The following is an 18,070-nucleotide window of genomic DNA, read 5'->3' as shown; positions in this document are numbered from 1 at the left end:
TATTGTCAGGGAAAGCAGGTAGTTAAAATATATTACTTTAAGAATACAGTTGTTCTTTCTTAAAAGAAAAAAGATATTTTTAAGAATTGGCATTTATTACTAATTTTACTCATGCCATATATATAATTTACTCAATTTTTAAAAACCATACAACTATACCAAATGTAGTTATTACCTGACAGTATTTGTTTATCCTAGAAATGTTTCATATAACCTGTGAACAAGATTAATCTCATGTTTTAGTCAATCTTTTACTTCTGTATTTCTGCTTCCTATAATTCATCTTACTGCTGTTTTCAGAACCATCCCAAACACCTGAAAGTTAACAAGATGTTTAAGGAATGGTCACTCTTCTCTAGATAAATCTTATTTGTCAGTATCGCTCTTAAGTAAATACACTCACCTGGGTGTGTTCTGTTGGTTTCCAAATACAGCGTGACTCTCCTCCATTTTTCAGTTAGGCAATCTTCTGTTGCAGTAGAACTTTTCTTCAAGGCCATAGTATTTCTGTGTTTCAGTTTACTGTCAGCTAAAACTCCTAAGTGTTTTTCAGGTATACTCCTGTTGAATCATGTCTCCTCCTTCCTGTGTGCTTTAGTTGTAATTTAATTCAATTATAAGACCTTAAGTTTACTCCATGTTAAATTTTATCTCCAGCCTTTTAAGATCCTGATTTTATCATCTCATGTATTAGTTAATCCACAGGTTCAGGTCATGTGCACATTTAATTAAGTATAGTTTCTATACTATTACCCAAGTTATGGTTAGGAATGTTGATCTTTTATTCTTGATCAAAATCACTATTTTATTTCCAAATGCATCTTCACCTTTGATGTTCCCATTCGTTTCTTTTCATCTCTTGCCCCAAGTGCATCTTAAATATTTGGAACAACTGTTTTGCTTCTTTGAGCCAGCCTTTGCCCATTCCTCCCCTTAAAATACATTCATGAAATCTTTATATAACTTAACAAAACTGAATTTACATCCATCTTTAGTAATGTCAGCTATTGGCAAATCTCTGTGTATAAACCAAGTTCTACAAAATTGAGAGGTAATTGGGAAAGAAATATTAAAAGTCAGAATAACATAATGTGATAAAAGCATAAAGGGAAGTATTGACACAAAATACTATGGAAATTACTATAGCAATAATATGTAGTATTACTGCAAATGAAGGAAACCAGTAGTGAACAGCTACCATAATGTGTATATCAGCTAGTAGTGTCCCTGTCAGTAGTGCTTTCTCACTGACAGATGAAAATTCAAACTCCTTTACAAGTCATTGGAAACCAGTTCCTACTGCTGGTTCATAGTTCTTCTTAGACAACATATTGCTATTTCATTCCTTTCTGCCTTTGCACGTGTTGTTCCCTGACAGTGAGGAATTCTCCTATTTATCCATTAAAAATTGGCTCAGATGTCACATTTTCTGGGATACCTTTTCTATTTCCTCATCACTCAGAGAGTTGATTGCTTTTTGTTTCTGTTGACTGTTCACTTACACTTTGGACATACTACTTTATTATGCTCATAACACTATATTACAATTACATATTCAAAATTTAGCTTGCTAGTTGTAAAATTTTTAGGATATACTAATTTTAGAAAATATAGAGAAGTTTAAAGAGGCAAGTAAAATTCACTCCTGATCCCATGAGTTAACATTTTAATATACAATCAGCCCTCCATATCTATGGATTCCACATTGTGGAAATGTAAAATTTTTGTTTTGTTTTGTTTTGTTTCTTGAGATAGAGTCTTGCTCTGTCACCCAGGCTGGAGTGCAATGGTACGATCTTGGCTCACTGCAACCTCCGCCTCCCAGGTTCAAGCAATTCTGCTGCCTCAGCCTCCCGAGTAACTGGGACTACAGGTGTGCACCACCATGTCTAACTAATTTTTGTATTTTTAGTAGGGACAGAGTTTTTCCATGTTGGCTAGACTGGTCTCAAACTCCTGACCTCAGGTGATCCGCCTGCCTTGGCCTCCCAAAGTGCTGTGATTACAGGCATGAGCCACTGCACCTGGCCTGTAATTTTTTTTTTAATTGCATCAATACTGAACATGTGCAAACATTTTTCTTGTCATTATTCCCTAAACAATACAGCATAACAGCTATTTACAAAGCGTTTATATTGGGTATTATAAGCAATCTAGAGATGATTTAAAGTATACAAGAGGATATGTGTAGGCTATATGCAATTAGTACACCATTTTATATCAGGAATATGAACATCCCTGGACTTTGGTATCCGCAGGAGGTCCTGGAACTAGTCCTCAACAGATGGAGAGGGATAACTGTATATACAAGTTTATATCCTTTTTCACTTAATAGAAAATTCTCAACCTTTTTGTAAGTATTATTTTTGGTTACTAAGTAGTAGTGCACAAAATGATTTATGATACTTGATCATTGTTCTGTTTTTTGAAATGAAAAATTTGGCTTTTATAAAGGGCTGATAAACATTTTTTTTCAATTCTTGTTTTTTTTTTTTTTAACTTTTAAGTTCAGTTACATGTGAAGTTTGTTACATAGTTAAACTTGTGTCATGGGGATTTGTTGTACAGGTTATTTCATCACCCAGATATTAAGCCTAGTACCCATTAGTTATTTTCCTCTCTCTACTCCCAGCCTCCACCCTCCAGTAGGCCCCAGTGTATGTTGTTCCCCTCTATGTGTTCTTGTATTCTCATCATTGAGCTCCCACTTATAAGTGAGAATATGCAGTATTTGGTTTTCTGTTCTTGTGTTAGTTTGCTTAGAATAATGGCCTCCAGCTGCATCCATGTTGCTGCAAAGGACATGATCTTGTTCTTTTTTTATAGCTATGTAGTATTTCATGGTATATATGTACTACATTTTCTTTATCCAGTCTACCTTTGATGGGCATGTAGGTTAATTCCATGTCTTTACTATAATGAATAGTGCTGCAGTGAACACACATGTGGATGTGTCTTTATAACAGAACAATTTATATTCCTTAGGGTGTGTACCTAGTAATGGGATTGCTGGGTCGAATGGTATTTCTGTCTTTAGGACTTTGAGGAATGGCCACACTGTTTTCCACAGTGGTTGAACACTCCCACCAACAGTGTAAAACTCCCACCAACAACGTAAAAGCATTCCTTTTTCTCTACAGCCTTGCCAGTGTCTGTTATTTTTTGACTTTTTAATAATAGCCATTCTCACTGGTGTGAGATGGCATCTCATTGTGGTTTTGATTTGCATTTCTCTAATGATCAGTGATTTTGAGCTTTTTTCCCATGATTGTTGGCCACATGTATGTCTTCTTTTGAGAAGTATATGTTCCTGTCCTTTGCCCACTTTTTAATGGGGTTTATTATTTCTTTTTGTAAATTTAAGTTCCTTATGATGCTGGATACTAGACCTTTATCAGATGCATAGTTTGCAAAAATTTTTTCTCATTCTGTAGGCATCTGTTTATTCTGTTTCTTTTGTTGTGCAGAAGCGCTTTAGTTTAATTACATCCCATCTGTCAATTTATGCTGTTGTTGCAATTGCAGTTTGCATCTTTGTCATGAAATCTTTGTCCATGCCTTTGTTCTTAATGGTATTGCCTAGGTTGTCTTCCAGGGTTTTTATACTTTTGGGTTTTACATTTAAGTCTGGAATCCATCCTGAGTTATTTTTGTATGTGGTATAAGGAAGGGGTCCAATGTCAATCTTCCGCATATGGCTAGCCAGTTCTCCCAGCACCATTTATTGAACAGGGAATCCTTTCACCATTGCTTTTTTGGCCAGGTTTGTCGAAGATCAAATAGTTGTAGGTGTGTGGTCTTATTTCTGGGTTATCTGTTTTGATCTACTGGTCTATGTGTTTTTTTTTTTTAACCAGTACCATGCTGTTTTGGTTACTACAGCCCTGTAGTATAATTTGAAGCTGGGTAGCGTGATGCCTCCAGCTTTGTTCTTTCTGTTTAGGATTGCCTTGGCTATTCGGGTTTTCTTTGGTTTCATATGAATTTTGAAATTTTTTTTCTAGTTCTGTGAAGAATCTCAGTAGTAATTTAATAGGAATAGCATTGAATCTATAAACTTTGGGCAGTATGGCCATTTTAACAATATTGATTCTTCCTATCCATGATCATGGAATGTTTTTCCATTTGTTGCTGTCATCTCTGATTTTATTATTAACTTAAAAAAAGTTTTTTTCTCTTGAGATGGGGGCTCACTGTGTTGTCCAGGCTTTTCTTGAACTTGTGGGCTCAAGCAGTTCTCACACCTCAGTGTCCCACAGTACTGGGATTACAGGCATGAGCCACCATACCCTGCCTTCATCTCTGGTTTCTTTGGACAATAGTTTGTAGTTCTCCTTGTAGAAATCTTTCACCTCCCTAATTAGCTGTATTCCTAAGTATTTCATTCTTTCTGTGGCAGCTGTGAACAGGAATACATTCCTGATTTGACTCTGCGCTTGACTCTTGTTAGTGTCTAGGAATGTTAGTAATTTTTTGCTAGTGATTTTTGCACATTGATTTTGTATCCTGTAACGTCTTTGTCCAGTGATTTTTTTTCATATATGTAGGATTATTTAAAATCTCTGGAAGTGAAATGTATTTCAAGATCAAAGGAATGGTCATTTATAGGTCTTTTGATAGGTATTTTCAATCGTGAGTTTACTAAGCCATAGAAGAGCATACAAATGTTTGTTATCCCAAATCTGTGCAGACACAGTATTATCTTTAAAAATAAGGCTGTTGTCTTTTGATATGCAGCTGAATATTTATATTTGCATAATAATGAAGTTTCAGTGTTACTTTATCACTTTCTATGAACATTTTATCTATTAAGATTATTAATCCACTATTTTATTTTTTGCTTTTAACAAAATTTTTGTTATTTACTGTATAGTTATTTAATTTTATATTATTAGATGCCTTTTCCTCTATAAGTTCTTCTGTTTTCAGTCTCAGAAATTCTTTCTTGTTCAGATTTTCGTAAACATTTACTTCTAATTTTTTAGGAGTTGGTTGAATTGGGTGTGCGTGCACCTTGAACTTTCACATCTAAGTCTTTAGTCATCTAAAATACATTGGCAATAGAATTTTTCAATTTTAAATAGGACAGAATTTTGTCATACTTATCTGTGTCCCCAGTCCCAGCATGATACACATTCAGCGTTTACTGAATTAATTTCAATGAAAAGCCCTTGGCTAGCATTTAAAACAAATGTTCTCTTACTCCATCCCATACTGGAGGAAAGAGTATAGTTATTTTCTTACTAGTAAAAATCGATTGAGTGTTGCATTACTCAAGTCATCCTCCGCTCAAAATTTTACATTAGCTTTCCAAATACTTCAGAATAAAGTCCAAACTTCTCAAATATATTGTAAATGGTATGTTTTAGAATTTGCCATCTCAGTTTTCAAACTAGAAAGATCATCTTTTAGCATAGAAATTGTAAAACATTTTTTTCCATGGAGAGAAAGAATGCAGGAATAGAAGTCTAGACAGGCATTTCTTTTTCTAAAACTGAGATTCCATGAAAAAAGAGAATATCGATTTTAAAACTACCTTTCTCAGCAAACTTCTAACTTTGGTAAGTTTTATTCCTAAAATGTGTTTTCTTAAATCACCTTTAAAATATTTTCAAATTTTATTGAAGGGAACATGTGGAAAGAATCACATTTAGGTAATCTTAAGGTTTTTTGCAGATTCCACACTGACTTTCCAGTTTCTTCCCCCTTTCTTAAAATCGTTTGGACTTTATTTATCTATTTAGGATAATAGAACCTTACATCTATATATTTATTGTTTTTGTTTTAAATTTCCCAGTCCCTTTCAGAAATATTTTTTCATTTGACCCAGAAATCTTGTGAGGTAGATAATATTTATTCATATGAGTAAAATTATAAGCAGAAAGGTAAAATGAGGTGCCTGATATTACACTGGGGGTCACTGACAAAACCTAGATTCCATACCTGCATCTGGGGTATCTGGAAGCTAAGCTGCCTCCAATACTATTCAATGTATATTTTGTAATTGCCACTTTTTTCATTTTATAAAGAATAATTGATCTGAACACAATGAAATATTATCTTACTTAGAGCCAATATGTAGCACTTAGAGACCTTTACAAACTGCTAAGAGGAAACATGATTACTGGCTGTCTAAAGTATAAACTTGACTTCAGAACCAAGTGGACTACCAAAATTTTCCCCAGACCTAACCTGTAGTTTATACAGTTTATCTAATTTGGTAAGGAACATGAAATATTCTGGCTTGTTTCTATTTCTTTGTTAAATTAAGTAGTAATAAACTGCCCCGTAATGAGTGAGTGAATTAATAACTTACAATTCATATAGAAATATACTTATGCCAATAAATTTTTCCAAGAAGTAGAACTTTTTATGATATAATGGTAGTTGACCATTTAAGAGAATAGCATTTCAAAGAGCGTAGATTACTACTTGATTTTGAAAACGCTAATGAACAGCATAGTTTCCAGAAACAATTTATTAAAATAGTTTTCTATGAAAGAATAATCAGTTTAAAGAATACGGTATCAGCCCATGCCCAGTTTTAATGTCTTTGCTCCTTTTAACAGCTACCCAGGTGGATTTAGACAAGTAACAGCTGCTCAGCTTCACCTGAGGGATCCAGTGGCAGTAAGTTTCTTGTATTTTTTATTAATCATCTTTGGAAAGACCATTCAGACACTGTTTTGTCAGTCTCCCTTCTCTTTTAATATAGTCAGCATTCAAGGATATAAATTCTTCACTTTAGCTGTATCACACAAGTTTTGATAAGTATTATTTTTATTATTCAACTCTGTATTTTCTAATTGCTATGTATTACGTTTTGCATTTAGTCGAAGAATTCTGATGTTTTTCTTTTTAAATTTTGATACCTGCATAATCACCTAGTATATGATGAGTTTACTGAAATGCCTTGGAAAGGAGAGATATATATGTATGCATATGTATACATATATTTTCAAACATGCTAAGTATGTTCTTATATTCTGACTTTTTTTGTTAACTCGAATATTATCTGAGTTTTTATTTATGAACATCCCAATTGATTTATTAATTTCTTCTTATAGGTCTGTCCATTTTATTCTGGAAAAAAATAGTAAAGTTCTTAAAAACATAACTACTTTTATTTTATTATTTATTTATTTATTTATTTATTTTTCTGGAGGCAGGGCCTCACTCTGTCCACCCAGGCTAGAGCACAGTGGCACAATGATAGCTCACTGCAGCCTCAAACTCCTGGGCTCAAGGGATCTTCCCACCTCAGCCTCTCAAGTAGCTGGGACTACAGGTACGCACACCCTGCTAAAACTTTTTATTTTTTGTGGAGACCAGGTTTTCCTATGTTGCCCAAGCTTGTCTCAAACTCATGGGCATCCTCCCACCTCGGCCTCCCAAGTGCTGGAATTACAGGCAAGAGCCACCACATTCAGACTTTATTCTATTTTTAGTTTATGTTTTTAAAGACAGGGTCTTGCTGTGTTGCCCAGGCTGGACTCAAATTCCTGAGCTCAAGCAATCTTCCTATTTTGGCCTGCCAAACAGTTAGGACTGTAGGCACTCTGCTTGTTTATGTTTTATTTATTTTTCTTATGTTTTTTTCTGTCAATTTTTGCCTTATATATTTTGAAGGTTTAGTGTTAGATGAATTTAAGATTAGAATTGTAATCTTTCTAAACAATTGATCAGGGTCAATATGTACCGATCCTCTTAATCTCCAATAATGCTTTTTACCTTGAGGTCTATTTGTTCTGATATTAATATAGCTACATTAGCTGACTTTTGATTAGTGTTTGCCTCATATATTTCATTGTTTAAACTTTACTGAGTTATTCCGTTATAGATGTTTTTATTGTAAACATCATGTAGCTAGAGTTTCTCTTCTTTCTTGCCTTCTTTTGGATTGGTTGAATTGATTTATTATAGGTCTAAAGATCATCAGTATTTTTACCTTCCTTCCAAATCAATGAAAGCCCTTAGAAGATTTTTAACTGCCACCCTTCCTCCCAATCTACATGCTTTCTTTGTTCAAGATTTTAAAAAACTCTTCCGATTGAACATTCTTGTTATTGTTTTATTCTGTTACTGATTTTTTAAAATTTTCTTTTATTACAATCCCTTCTTGTAACTCAGCCTGCCTTCTAGTATCAGTTTCCTTTTCCTTGAAGTACCTCTTACTGGCATTCTTCTAGCCACATTCTCTTAATACTGAACTCACCTTTTTTGTCTGAAACTGTTTTCTTTATTTTTGCTTTCATTCTTGAAAGATAGTTTTGCTGTAAATGGAATTCTAAGATAACCATTATTCCATTATTTTTTTCTCTCAGCTTTTTGAAGCTATTATTCAATTGGAATTTAGCTTGTATTATTGCTTTTATAAATCAGATGTCGATTTAATTGTTGCTTTATGTGTACTCTTGTCTTTTTTTTCTGGATACCTGTAAGACCTTTTCATTGCCTTTGGTTTTCATATCTTCCTGCTACAGTCTTATTTATTTCGTTTGAGGACTGGTGTCTTCAGTTCTGGAAATGTGTTAGCTCTTAAATCTTCTAATATTGGGTCTCTTTATTCTGTTTCTTCCCTTTGGAAATCTGTTTATAATAAGAGGAGACAGTTGCATTTTATTGTACATGATTCAGTACCTCCCTTTCATACTTCATGTCTCACTGTCTCTGTGGGGCATTCTCAGTAATTTCTTCAGATCTGTATTCCAGTTCTGTATCTTTTCACCTGTGTCTAATCTGATTAACCTTTTTCTGAGGTCCTAATTTCAATTACCTTTTTTCCATTTCTTGAAGTTTTATTATTTGGTTCTTTTTGAAATTTGTTGATCAGTTTCAATAGTCTTCTGTTTTATCGTGTTTTGGTCCACTCATATTTCTTTATGCATATTAAACATAATTCTTAGCATTTATATCTGATTCTCATATTTGTGTCCTTTGTAAGTCCACAATTTGTAATATCTGCTCAGTATACTTACTTGGTAGGCTCATGTACCTTGAAACTTCATCTCTGGGAATTCTTTAAGACCTGTATTAAAAATGGCTTTCCTCAAAAAGGATTCACTTAGCTTATGGCAACTACATGGGGCTATAACAACCTAAGATTTTTTTGAGCTAAACTTTAGACTTACAGGATCTTGATCCCCACAAGAAGGATGAATTTGGGGCCTCAGAGTCTTGTGAGGTCAGTTTTCATACTTTAAAAGATATTTTTATAAACAATATTAATTAACTTCACTAATGTTTATTACTTTGTGTATTATACTGGAAGAGGTTCTAATTCATACATTAGTCACCAATATTGCTAAAGGCAAAGTCTCCTGTTGTTTTAAGATTTATTTTTCCATTAACTATTGATCGAACTAACCTTTCAACTTTACTCATAGGTTAGATAGCATTTTTTTTCCTATTAGAGACTATTTTGTCTTTTTACTGCAATACATTAATAAATTAGCAAAATGTTAGACCTAAAAATATCATTTTTTTGTTTCCCTAAAATAATAAAAATAAATATCTATTGTCAGGATACAACCATTTGTTTGGTATAGTACTGCCTAAATTTTCTTGATAAGGTTGGGGGGAAGGATATTTTATTATAATAAGGCCTGACATACCATTTAGAAGTTTCATGATTTACTATTTATTTAGTATTGTTTATATCTGTTTTATAAAATTGTGCTCAGAGTTTGCTTCTTAGGAAATATTTAATTTTTTTTTAACTAGTGTGTTTTTAAGCCTTACAGGTCAAAGTATTATACTTTGAATATTAATATGCTTTGTATATAATAGCATTAAAAGTTATAAAGGATCCTGATAATATATATCACAGCTGTTACAATAAATTAAAGTTTCTGTTTTATCTTAACTGTACACTAGGAGGCAGTATAGTATAACGTTCATGTTAGCAATTTGGTATTAGGGAACATTTGTAGAAATTGTTTCAAATTATTGTTTATGAGCAATAATTGAAATGGATTGTAAAATGTTTGAGGAAGGCTTAGGAAATATTTCAGAGTTAAATCCATTTGGATTATTACCTCATTAAAGGATTTTAATTTTTTAAGTCTTAATTTTTACTATGTTTTGAAGAAGAATGTCTTGTCAAGGAAGAGATTTATTATTTACTTTTAATTGAAATACTAAGTGTTTGTCTGGAATAGTAGGCCTCCGCTAGTAGACATAATTTGCTTATCAGTTCTTACTGTGTGTGGCCTATCAGAGAATTTGTTTCACAATGCAGCTTTCTGATTATTAGTACAGAATTGAAATTTGTGAAATATGATAATTAATATTTAATAGTTAAATAGGTAATTGTTGAATATTTAAATTTTTTCATAATGATGTAGATTATTCTAATTTCAAATAAATATATCGATTTAGCCCTTATGTTCTTTTTCTCTCTGTCATATGTTTTAGCAGCTTTAAGAGGTTCTATGTCCTTATGTTTTCTTCTAACATGGTTCCTCTATTTGACTTTCCCCCTTCCTATAAATAATAAGTTACTTCTGTGACACAAATGGCACATGCCCTGGGATATAGATTATATGAGGAAGGTCTTCAATATTTACTAACTTTATCTTGTTCTATCTTTTTTACTTTCTGAATTTCTTAAAACTTATACCTAATGTCTATACAGCTAGAATTACTTTTTTGCATGTATGTGTTGTTTCACGTGTATTTCTTTGTTTACGTACATTTGTATGTCGTTTTTCCTCCCTGTTAGCTTATAATCTTTTCACATTTTCTAACTTTTTAAATTTGAGTGTGGAGTTTGCATTTTCTAATAGGGCCAACTTAGTAATTCAAATAAATGCAACTAAGTATTTGCATTTACTTAGTTGCCAACTAGTAATTCAAATAAATACAACTAAATTTTTTAAAAACATGAGAATCAAATGCCATGTAACACTACTAATACAATAAAACTGCCTTTACGATGATATTCAGAGGATATAATTACTTGCTTATCCAGAAAAGATAGTCTTAACATTGGCAGTTTCAATTTACAACTTTTAAAACATTGAAAAATTTAAACGCTAATAACTAAATCAGTGCTGTCTGGTAGAAATTTTTGCTGTGATGGAAATGTTCTGTGTCCGTACTGTCAAAGTGGTAGCCACTAGCCACATGTCAACTGACCACTTGAAATGTGTGGCTTTTGTGACTAAGGAACTAAATTTTTAATTGCTTTTAATTCTAACAACATAAATATATATATGTTTATATAAACATGTTTATATATATATTTATATATATTTAAATGACCTCTCAAAAACATAAAGTTTTAACACTAACAGAAAATAGAAAATAGATGGAAAATGCATATGGTATCCCATTAGCTTTTGCATGTAACGAGGCCTTGTAGTCTGATTTGATGAGAGAATAAAAGTAATAGGAAGGCCTCTTACAAAGTAACCCTGTTCTAACATGTACTGTTTTAGTGGGTTTAGCTGTAACACACATCAAATTATATTGAAATATGAGTACAGATGATAAAAATCAATTATTCTATCTAAAATTGGCACATATACAGGTTATTTTTAATCTTTTTTTCTTTTTCTAAATAAATAAATGGAGCCAAAAGAAAATAGTAATATACAAAGTAATAAAAGTTTCTTTTCTGTTGCTTCCACATATCCACTTAGGTCGGTTTCTTTCCTGTATTCGCGTTGAATCTGAACTCCTCATTTTCTTTCTTTTTTTTATTGTTATTATTATACTTTATGTTCTAGGTTACATGTGCACAACGTGCAGATTTGTTTTATATATATACACACACACACACACACACACACACACACGTGCCACGTTGGTGTGCTGCACCCATTAACTCGTCATTTACATTAGGTATATCTCCTAATGCTATCCCTCCCCCCTCCCCCCACCCCACAATAGGCCCTGGTGTGTAATGTTCCCCTTCCTGTGTCCAAGTGATCTCATTGTTCAGTTCCCACCTATGAGTGAGAACATGCAGTGTTTGGTTTTCTGTTCTTGCGATAGTTTGCTGAGAATGATGTAAACCCCTCATTTTCATCATCATCTCTAATTATGTTTACTTTCTTACTCTCGCAAGTCACAATTTTCTTATTGTGTCCTATGTATATCTGTTTTTCAGATTGTAAAACTAGCTATTTATGGCATGCTCCCTAAAAACCTTCACAGAAGAACAATGATGGAAAGGTTGCATCTTTTTCCAGATGAAGTAAGTCAGTGGTCATTGGTAACAAGGCTTTTCCAAAATTTTCAGTTAAATGTTTTTCTTTTTAAATAAATGCCAAGACTTATTTTCAAAAATGTTATGTCAACTTCTGAAATATTTTTGTATTTTTTAAGTGAATATGTATGTATAAAAAATGATAATTACTTTTATTAATATTTTAAAATGTAAAATGAACCATCGTTGGACTAAAAATTAAAAGTATCTAAATTTTAAAAAAAAATTTTAATCACTGCTTGCTTTTGAACAAGGAGCTATGATCAGAACCCCTGTTAAATTGAGGTACTTGTTGATAATTTCATTCACTGTGAAAAAGTTTTAATTTAGTTTACTTTTTATGTGACCAGTAGCAAAACTTCTGTGAATCATGGATTAATAGCTTAACTTTGGTTGCTATTATTTCCCATGATTTAACTTTAGAATCCTTGTTCATACTCATAGTTGATTCAGCTAAAAATTACTTGGAAAAAGTATAAACATTTTTATTTATTAGTATTGTTTTAAGTACTTAACTTTTCTCCTTAATATAATGTAATGAAATACTAAAGCTTCTATAATAAAATAATTGAGTGCAGTATCAAATCAGACTGCCTGGCTTTGAATCTGTGCCCCATTATTTACTGACTGCATGGACATGGGCTCGTTACTTACCTCTGTTTTCTACTCTGTGAAGTTGACATAATAATAGTATCTATTTTACAAAATTGTTGTAAGGATTAAATAAAATACACTTGCAGATTGCTTAGAAAAGAGCCTGGCAAGATAAGTGCTAATTGCTATCATTACCATGGTTATAATTGTCCTTCTTGTTCCTCCTGAAGGAATAATATAAAAATTTATTCCAGAATATCAAGTTACAATGATTGTTCAAGCTACGCATGTGCTCTTATTGTTAGCTTAAACAATACATGAATAGTTATTAATAATGAGTAAGTTACTCATGCTTTATCAAAATGATTAATTTATTGTCTTTGCTATAAATGAATAAGTAGAATAATTTGCCACTATTCACTTTACCTCTAAGGTAGCATGTATGGGAGCGAGCAGTATCATCATCCAAGGATCACTTCATGATGAAATTGCAAGAATTTAAGAACTCCTATTTCTGATTGTATTGTCACTTTCTTTAGAAACCATAATTTCTAAAAGACACAAAAATAATATTTCATTTACAAAGTAAGTTTGAGTGTAGATATTTTAAGTATTCATGGTAGTTCAGTTAAATAGGAAATTACTTCATTTCAGAATATAAATGGGCCTAGTTCCCAAAAATGAATTGATAAGTATTCAGAAGCTTGACAGTACATTTTATCAAGCCCATGGGGGAAACAGGCACACTCATACATTGTTGGTGGTAGCACAACATGGTGCATCTCATCTGGAATCCTGGGAATTAATTAGGTAACATTTAACGAAAATACATACATCAGGAGATTGATCCTTGATCCAGCAGTCTCATTTATAAAAATACACCTTGAAGATACACATGCACGTGATTATTTTCACTGTATTCATAATCGTACAATAAAAAAAAATGCTTATTCATAGGAAGTAAATTGTCGAGTATCGTGCAATTTTTTAAAAAAAGAATGACACATATTTTTGTGACTTGGTAAGTTGTGCTTTCCAGGATATATTGTTAAGTGAAAACAAACAAGGTAAAAAAGAATGTAGATGGCATACTACATTTGTATGCGTATATACATATGTGTGTTTACATACACACAAGCATATATTTATGTGCACTACTTTTTGCATAAAGAAGCACCAGAAGAGAAAGTTGGCAACTACTAGACTATGGGTACAAAGGGATAGGGAAAGAATGAGATTTTTTTCGGAGACTGTCTTTTAAATTTGTTTTTTATGTTAATCATGTTAAAATTTTATATATTAGAAAAATAAAATGACAGCACCAGTAGAGGTGAGCACAACTAGTTCCCAAATCTTGTTTTCCACATGCTATTCCCTACCAAAAGGAACTTAGTTCTTGGAGAACTGATTGATTCACGATCTGGAGCAAAGAATGAACTAAATTGTTAGGGGTATACACATGCACAAGACTAGTATTTCTGCATGATTTATAATAGTGACATAATAAAAAGTAACAGAAAATAAGGCAGTACTCAAAAACTCATGGAGCAATATCAAGAGAACATGGAGCCAGCTTTAGGTGGTGCCCACTGACCAAATATGGAACTGTGTGAACCTCAAAACACATGGTAATAATAAGGTATTACCTTGAATAAGGAAACAAAAATCTATACAGCTACAATGACCATCCAAAAATTATTTTTAATTTATTATAATGTCCCTTCTTTCTGAGGATAGAAAAGCCCTCTATAGAAGAATATCATATAAAAAATGTAGAAGGAATACTGAACTAGAAAAGCCACCATCACCAGCATATTCTGTGGCCACTGGGTAAAAGGTTATTGTGGAGCAGGATATTTATAGTTTCCAAGTAACACACTACAGAGTATTCATTATTTGTAAAGGGAATCTTTTCAATTATTTGTGATGGGAATCTTCCCATTGCTTTTACATTAATAAAGTCTGGTGGACACCACCATAACCAAGAGATCAAATCTTTGGTCACTGTGGGAGAACCTGACATCAGGTGCCTCCTGCTGTGAAGCACTGAACACTCAACATGAACTACATAGCCTCTTGTCAGTAATGCTTAACCTGAATGTAATCATGGGAAAACAGTATATAAATCCAAATAAAAGGAAATTCTGCAACATAACTGGCCTGGACCCTTGAAAATATTAAAGAAAAGGCAAGGAAACTTATGATTAAAGGAGACTAGACTACAGAGTAAACAACATAATATAGTAACTAAATGCAGCATGTGATTCTTGACCTGATCCTGAATTGGGAAAAGTTACATTTGACAATATGAGACCAATTTGGGAAATTTGAATATGTACGTATATTAGATAAAAAGTATTTCATTGATGTTAATTTTCCTGAACATTAAATTTAATGTGGTTGTATAGGAGACTATCTTTAGGAGATACATGCTGAAATATTTAGTTTGAAGTATTTGCAAATTACTCTAAAATGGTTCATCCAAAAAGCGTTTGTGTATAGACAGACCAAAAGAGAAAGCAAACATGTCCTGTTAACAGTTGGGGAACTTAGGTAAAGATTAGATTAATGTTCATTATATTGTCACAACTTTTCTGTAAATTTAAATTTTTCTAAAGTAAAAAGTTGCAAAAAAAAGTGATCACTTGACCCGTTTCTGTTTGTTGCTCTTGTTCTTTTCCTCATTTCCCCTTAGGTTAACCACCTCTCTGTGAAGAGAACTCTTAAATCTCCATAAACACCTTCAGTTAGTGTTCATGGGTTACCTTCTCTGTATACACATTAAAGGAGATACTTCTCCCTCTTCCTGGTTTCATGTGTAATGCCTAATCAAAACTTTGATTCCTCATTTTGCATTGATTTTAAACATTTAGCAAAATCCTCTAATAGTAAATAAATTTGGCTCATTCTATTCAAAATTCTATTCCATTCAGCAAACATTTGCTAGGAACCCACTATGTTCCACGTGCGCTATGCTGAGTGAGCACTTAGCAGCTTTTTGAAATTGTCTTTACAACTGATCTAGGGAATTTTTTACTGGCTTTCCAAAGAAGTATGAAATATTTATACATCTTTGGAAATATCTGACAAGTAGGCTCCTTCAATAAGTAAAAAATAAGTGTCACCAACAATCTTTTCTCTGTCCAGGCATCCTCTGCTTGCCCTGACTCTGTAATTATTGCACAGATTTGAATATACTGAGGAAGTGATAACAATAGGGGAGAGGATGTTAAATATTGTTAAATGCTTTTCAGTGAAGAAGCACATTATCAGTAGTATCTGTTGTGTTTTGTATATGTTGATAGTGACCCAGCCTATCCAAACCACAATTTTTAAAATTCATTTAAATTGCTTAAAATATTATAAATATTTTGTTATATTGCGTTTTAGAACAAGCTTACAGGACAGTAGAGCTCTGTGATCCTAAAGTTATTATAAAATTTTATCCTGATTCTTAAGACAATATGTCTTAAGACAACATGTCTTAAGAATTGGTCAAAACGATGCCTTATTTGATGCCATGTCCTTGGCCAGATATTGGATTCCCACTTGTAATAGTGCTCTCGGCAGAGAGCTGTAATTTACAGTGTGATAATCCTTTTATCGAAAATTCCTGTGCGCATACTATAATGAGAAGAGGGAATTATATCTACTCTCCTTATAAGAATGCCTATAAGACACTTCCATATTGATACCATTATTTAAATAGAGTTCCCAAAATTAATTTGTCATCCAGTCTCACAATATAGTTCATTCTCCCAGCTGCCTTATTTCTGTGTCATGAGTACAATATAAATGTTCATTCTTTTGGTTACCCACACTCTTCATTTTTTTTTTCCTCCTTAGTCTAATTCCAATGCTTTCTTCTTTTAAAACGTCTTAAATATGTGCTTTACACTTTAGTATGCTTTTCAGTATCTAAATTCAAACTTTAAAAAAATCTTACCTTGATTACTGAAACAGCCACTTAATTGTTCTTGTCTCCAGCTTTTCTCCACTGCAGTTCATTCTGTCTACTGTTGGCAGGTCAATCTTCCAACTCTTATCATCGTTTTTCTGAACATTGGATACATAATAGGGGGAAAGGAGTCCTGGTCAAGGGAATACGATTAATAAAGATATCATGATTTGAGTCTAGAGCAACACATGAAAGGTGAGGAGGTTGATTAGTCAGAAACCATGGATGTGTCTGTGGAGAAGTGACGTTGAAGAGGTGGACTAGTGGTAAGGACACTGTCTAGCTAAGCAAGTTTAGCAAAGGAGTTAAAGCTTTATCCTGAAAAATTTCAAGCTGAGAGGTGACTTTTTAAAAATTATAAGCCTTTAGAAGGCATGATCTTTTTATTTTCCTTTATATGGCCAGCACCTAGCCCAATGTTTGGTTCTTAGAAGTTCAATAAATGTTTCTGAGATAAATAAATGACTCAAAGATTTTCATTTTCAATTTTTTTTTCTGGCCACAGTTGGAGCACGGATTGAAAGGTAGTGGCACTAGACCCGGTAGACCCAGTACATAGACTCATCAGAAGAGAAAGCATGAGAATGAGCCACGGCAGTGTCTTTTTGCAGTTGAAAAGAGGGAAATAAACAGCACATTTTTAAAAATAGGTGTCTTATTATAATGGGATTACTCGTATTAATCTAATGTACTTTTGGGGAATTTTTATAAGGTTTTTATTTTAAAGATTTTATGTTTTCCTTATTCTGTGAACATTCTTTTGCTTTTTTACACACTAAGTATTAGTAATTTATTGCTAAGGAAGTTATTTTAAGAAAATTAAGTCTATTTTTTTTTTTAATGTAGGATATTCCAGAAGATATTCTTAAGAATTTGGTGGAGGAGCTTCCTCAACCACGAAAAGTACCTAAACGTCTAGATGAGTACACACAAGAAGAAATAGATGCCTTCCCAAGATTGTGGACTCCGTAAGTGTTTCCTTTCTTCTTGTCTTTTTTTCTCTTTTGATATTCTCTGTTTCTTCAACCATATGATTAAATAAGATCCTTGAGGGCAGGAAAAGTAAACTCATTTTTTTGCTCCCTTGGGAACTCAGCAGCTACTACCTACAAATAAACTCTAGATGTAGATATTAGAACCAAAAATTTTTAAGCATTAAGACCTTGCTAGGTAAGTGCAAAGATGTTCATAGGTTCCTATAATTATCAAATATTTTGTTTGGGTTGACCTTCCTTGGACTGATGGTAGTCTTCAGGAATGATATATGAATTGTTATTAATCTGAAATGTAAGGATTCTCAGATT

General features: G+C 32.8%; 1 protein-coding gene across 1 annotated transcript in view; it reads left to right on the top strand.

The window, feature by feature from the left end:
• MRPL13 (mitochondrial ribosomal protein L13) overlaps nt 1-18,070 on the top strand; it is a 48,767-nt gene that overhangs the window by 12,652 nt on the left and 18,045 nt on the right. Inside the window, exons 4-6 of the mRNA XM_023224698.1 lie at nt 6,570-6,630; nt 12,116-12,202; nt 17,613-17,734. Coding sequence (XP_023080466.1) covers nt 6,570-6,630; nt 12,116-12,202; nt 17,613-17,734 — 270 coding nt within the window. The remainder of the gene's footprint in view (nt 1-6,569; nt 6,631-12,115; nt 12,203-17,612; nt 17,735-18,070) is intronic.

The sequence above is a fragment of the Piliocolobus tephrosceles genome, chromosome 7 (genome assembly GCF_002776525.5).
Source record: "Piliocolobus tephrosceles isolate RC106 chromosome 7, ASM277652v3, whole genome shotgun sequence".
Taxonomy (NCBI): domain Eukaryota; kingdom Metazoa; phylum Chordata; class Mammalia; order Primates; family Cercopithecidae; genus Piliocolobus; species Piliocolobus tephrosceles.
This window is presented reverse-complemented; position numbering and strand designations above follow the sequence as displayed.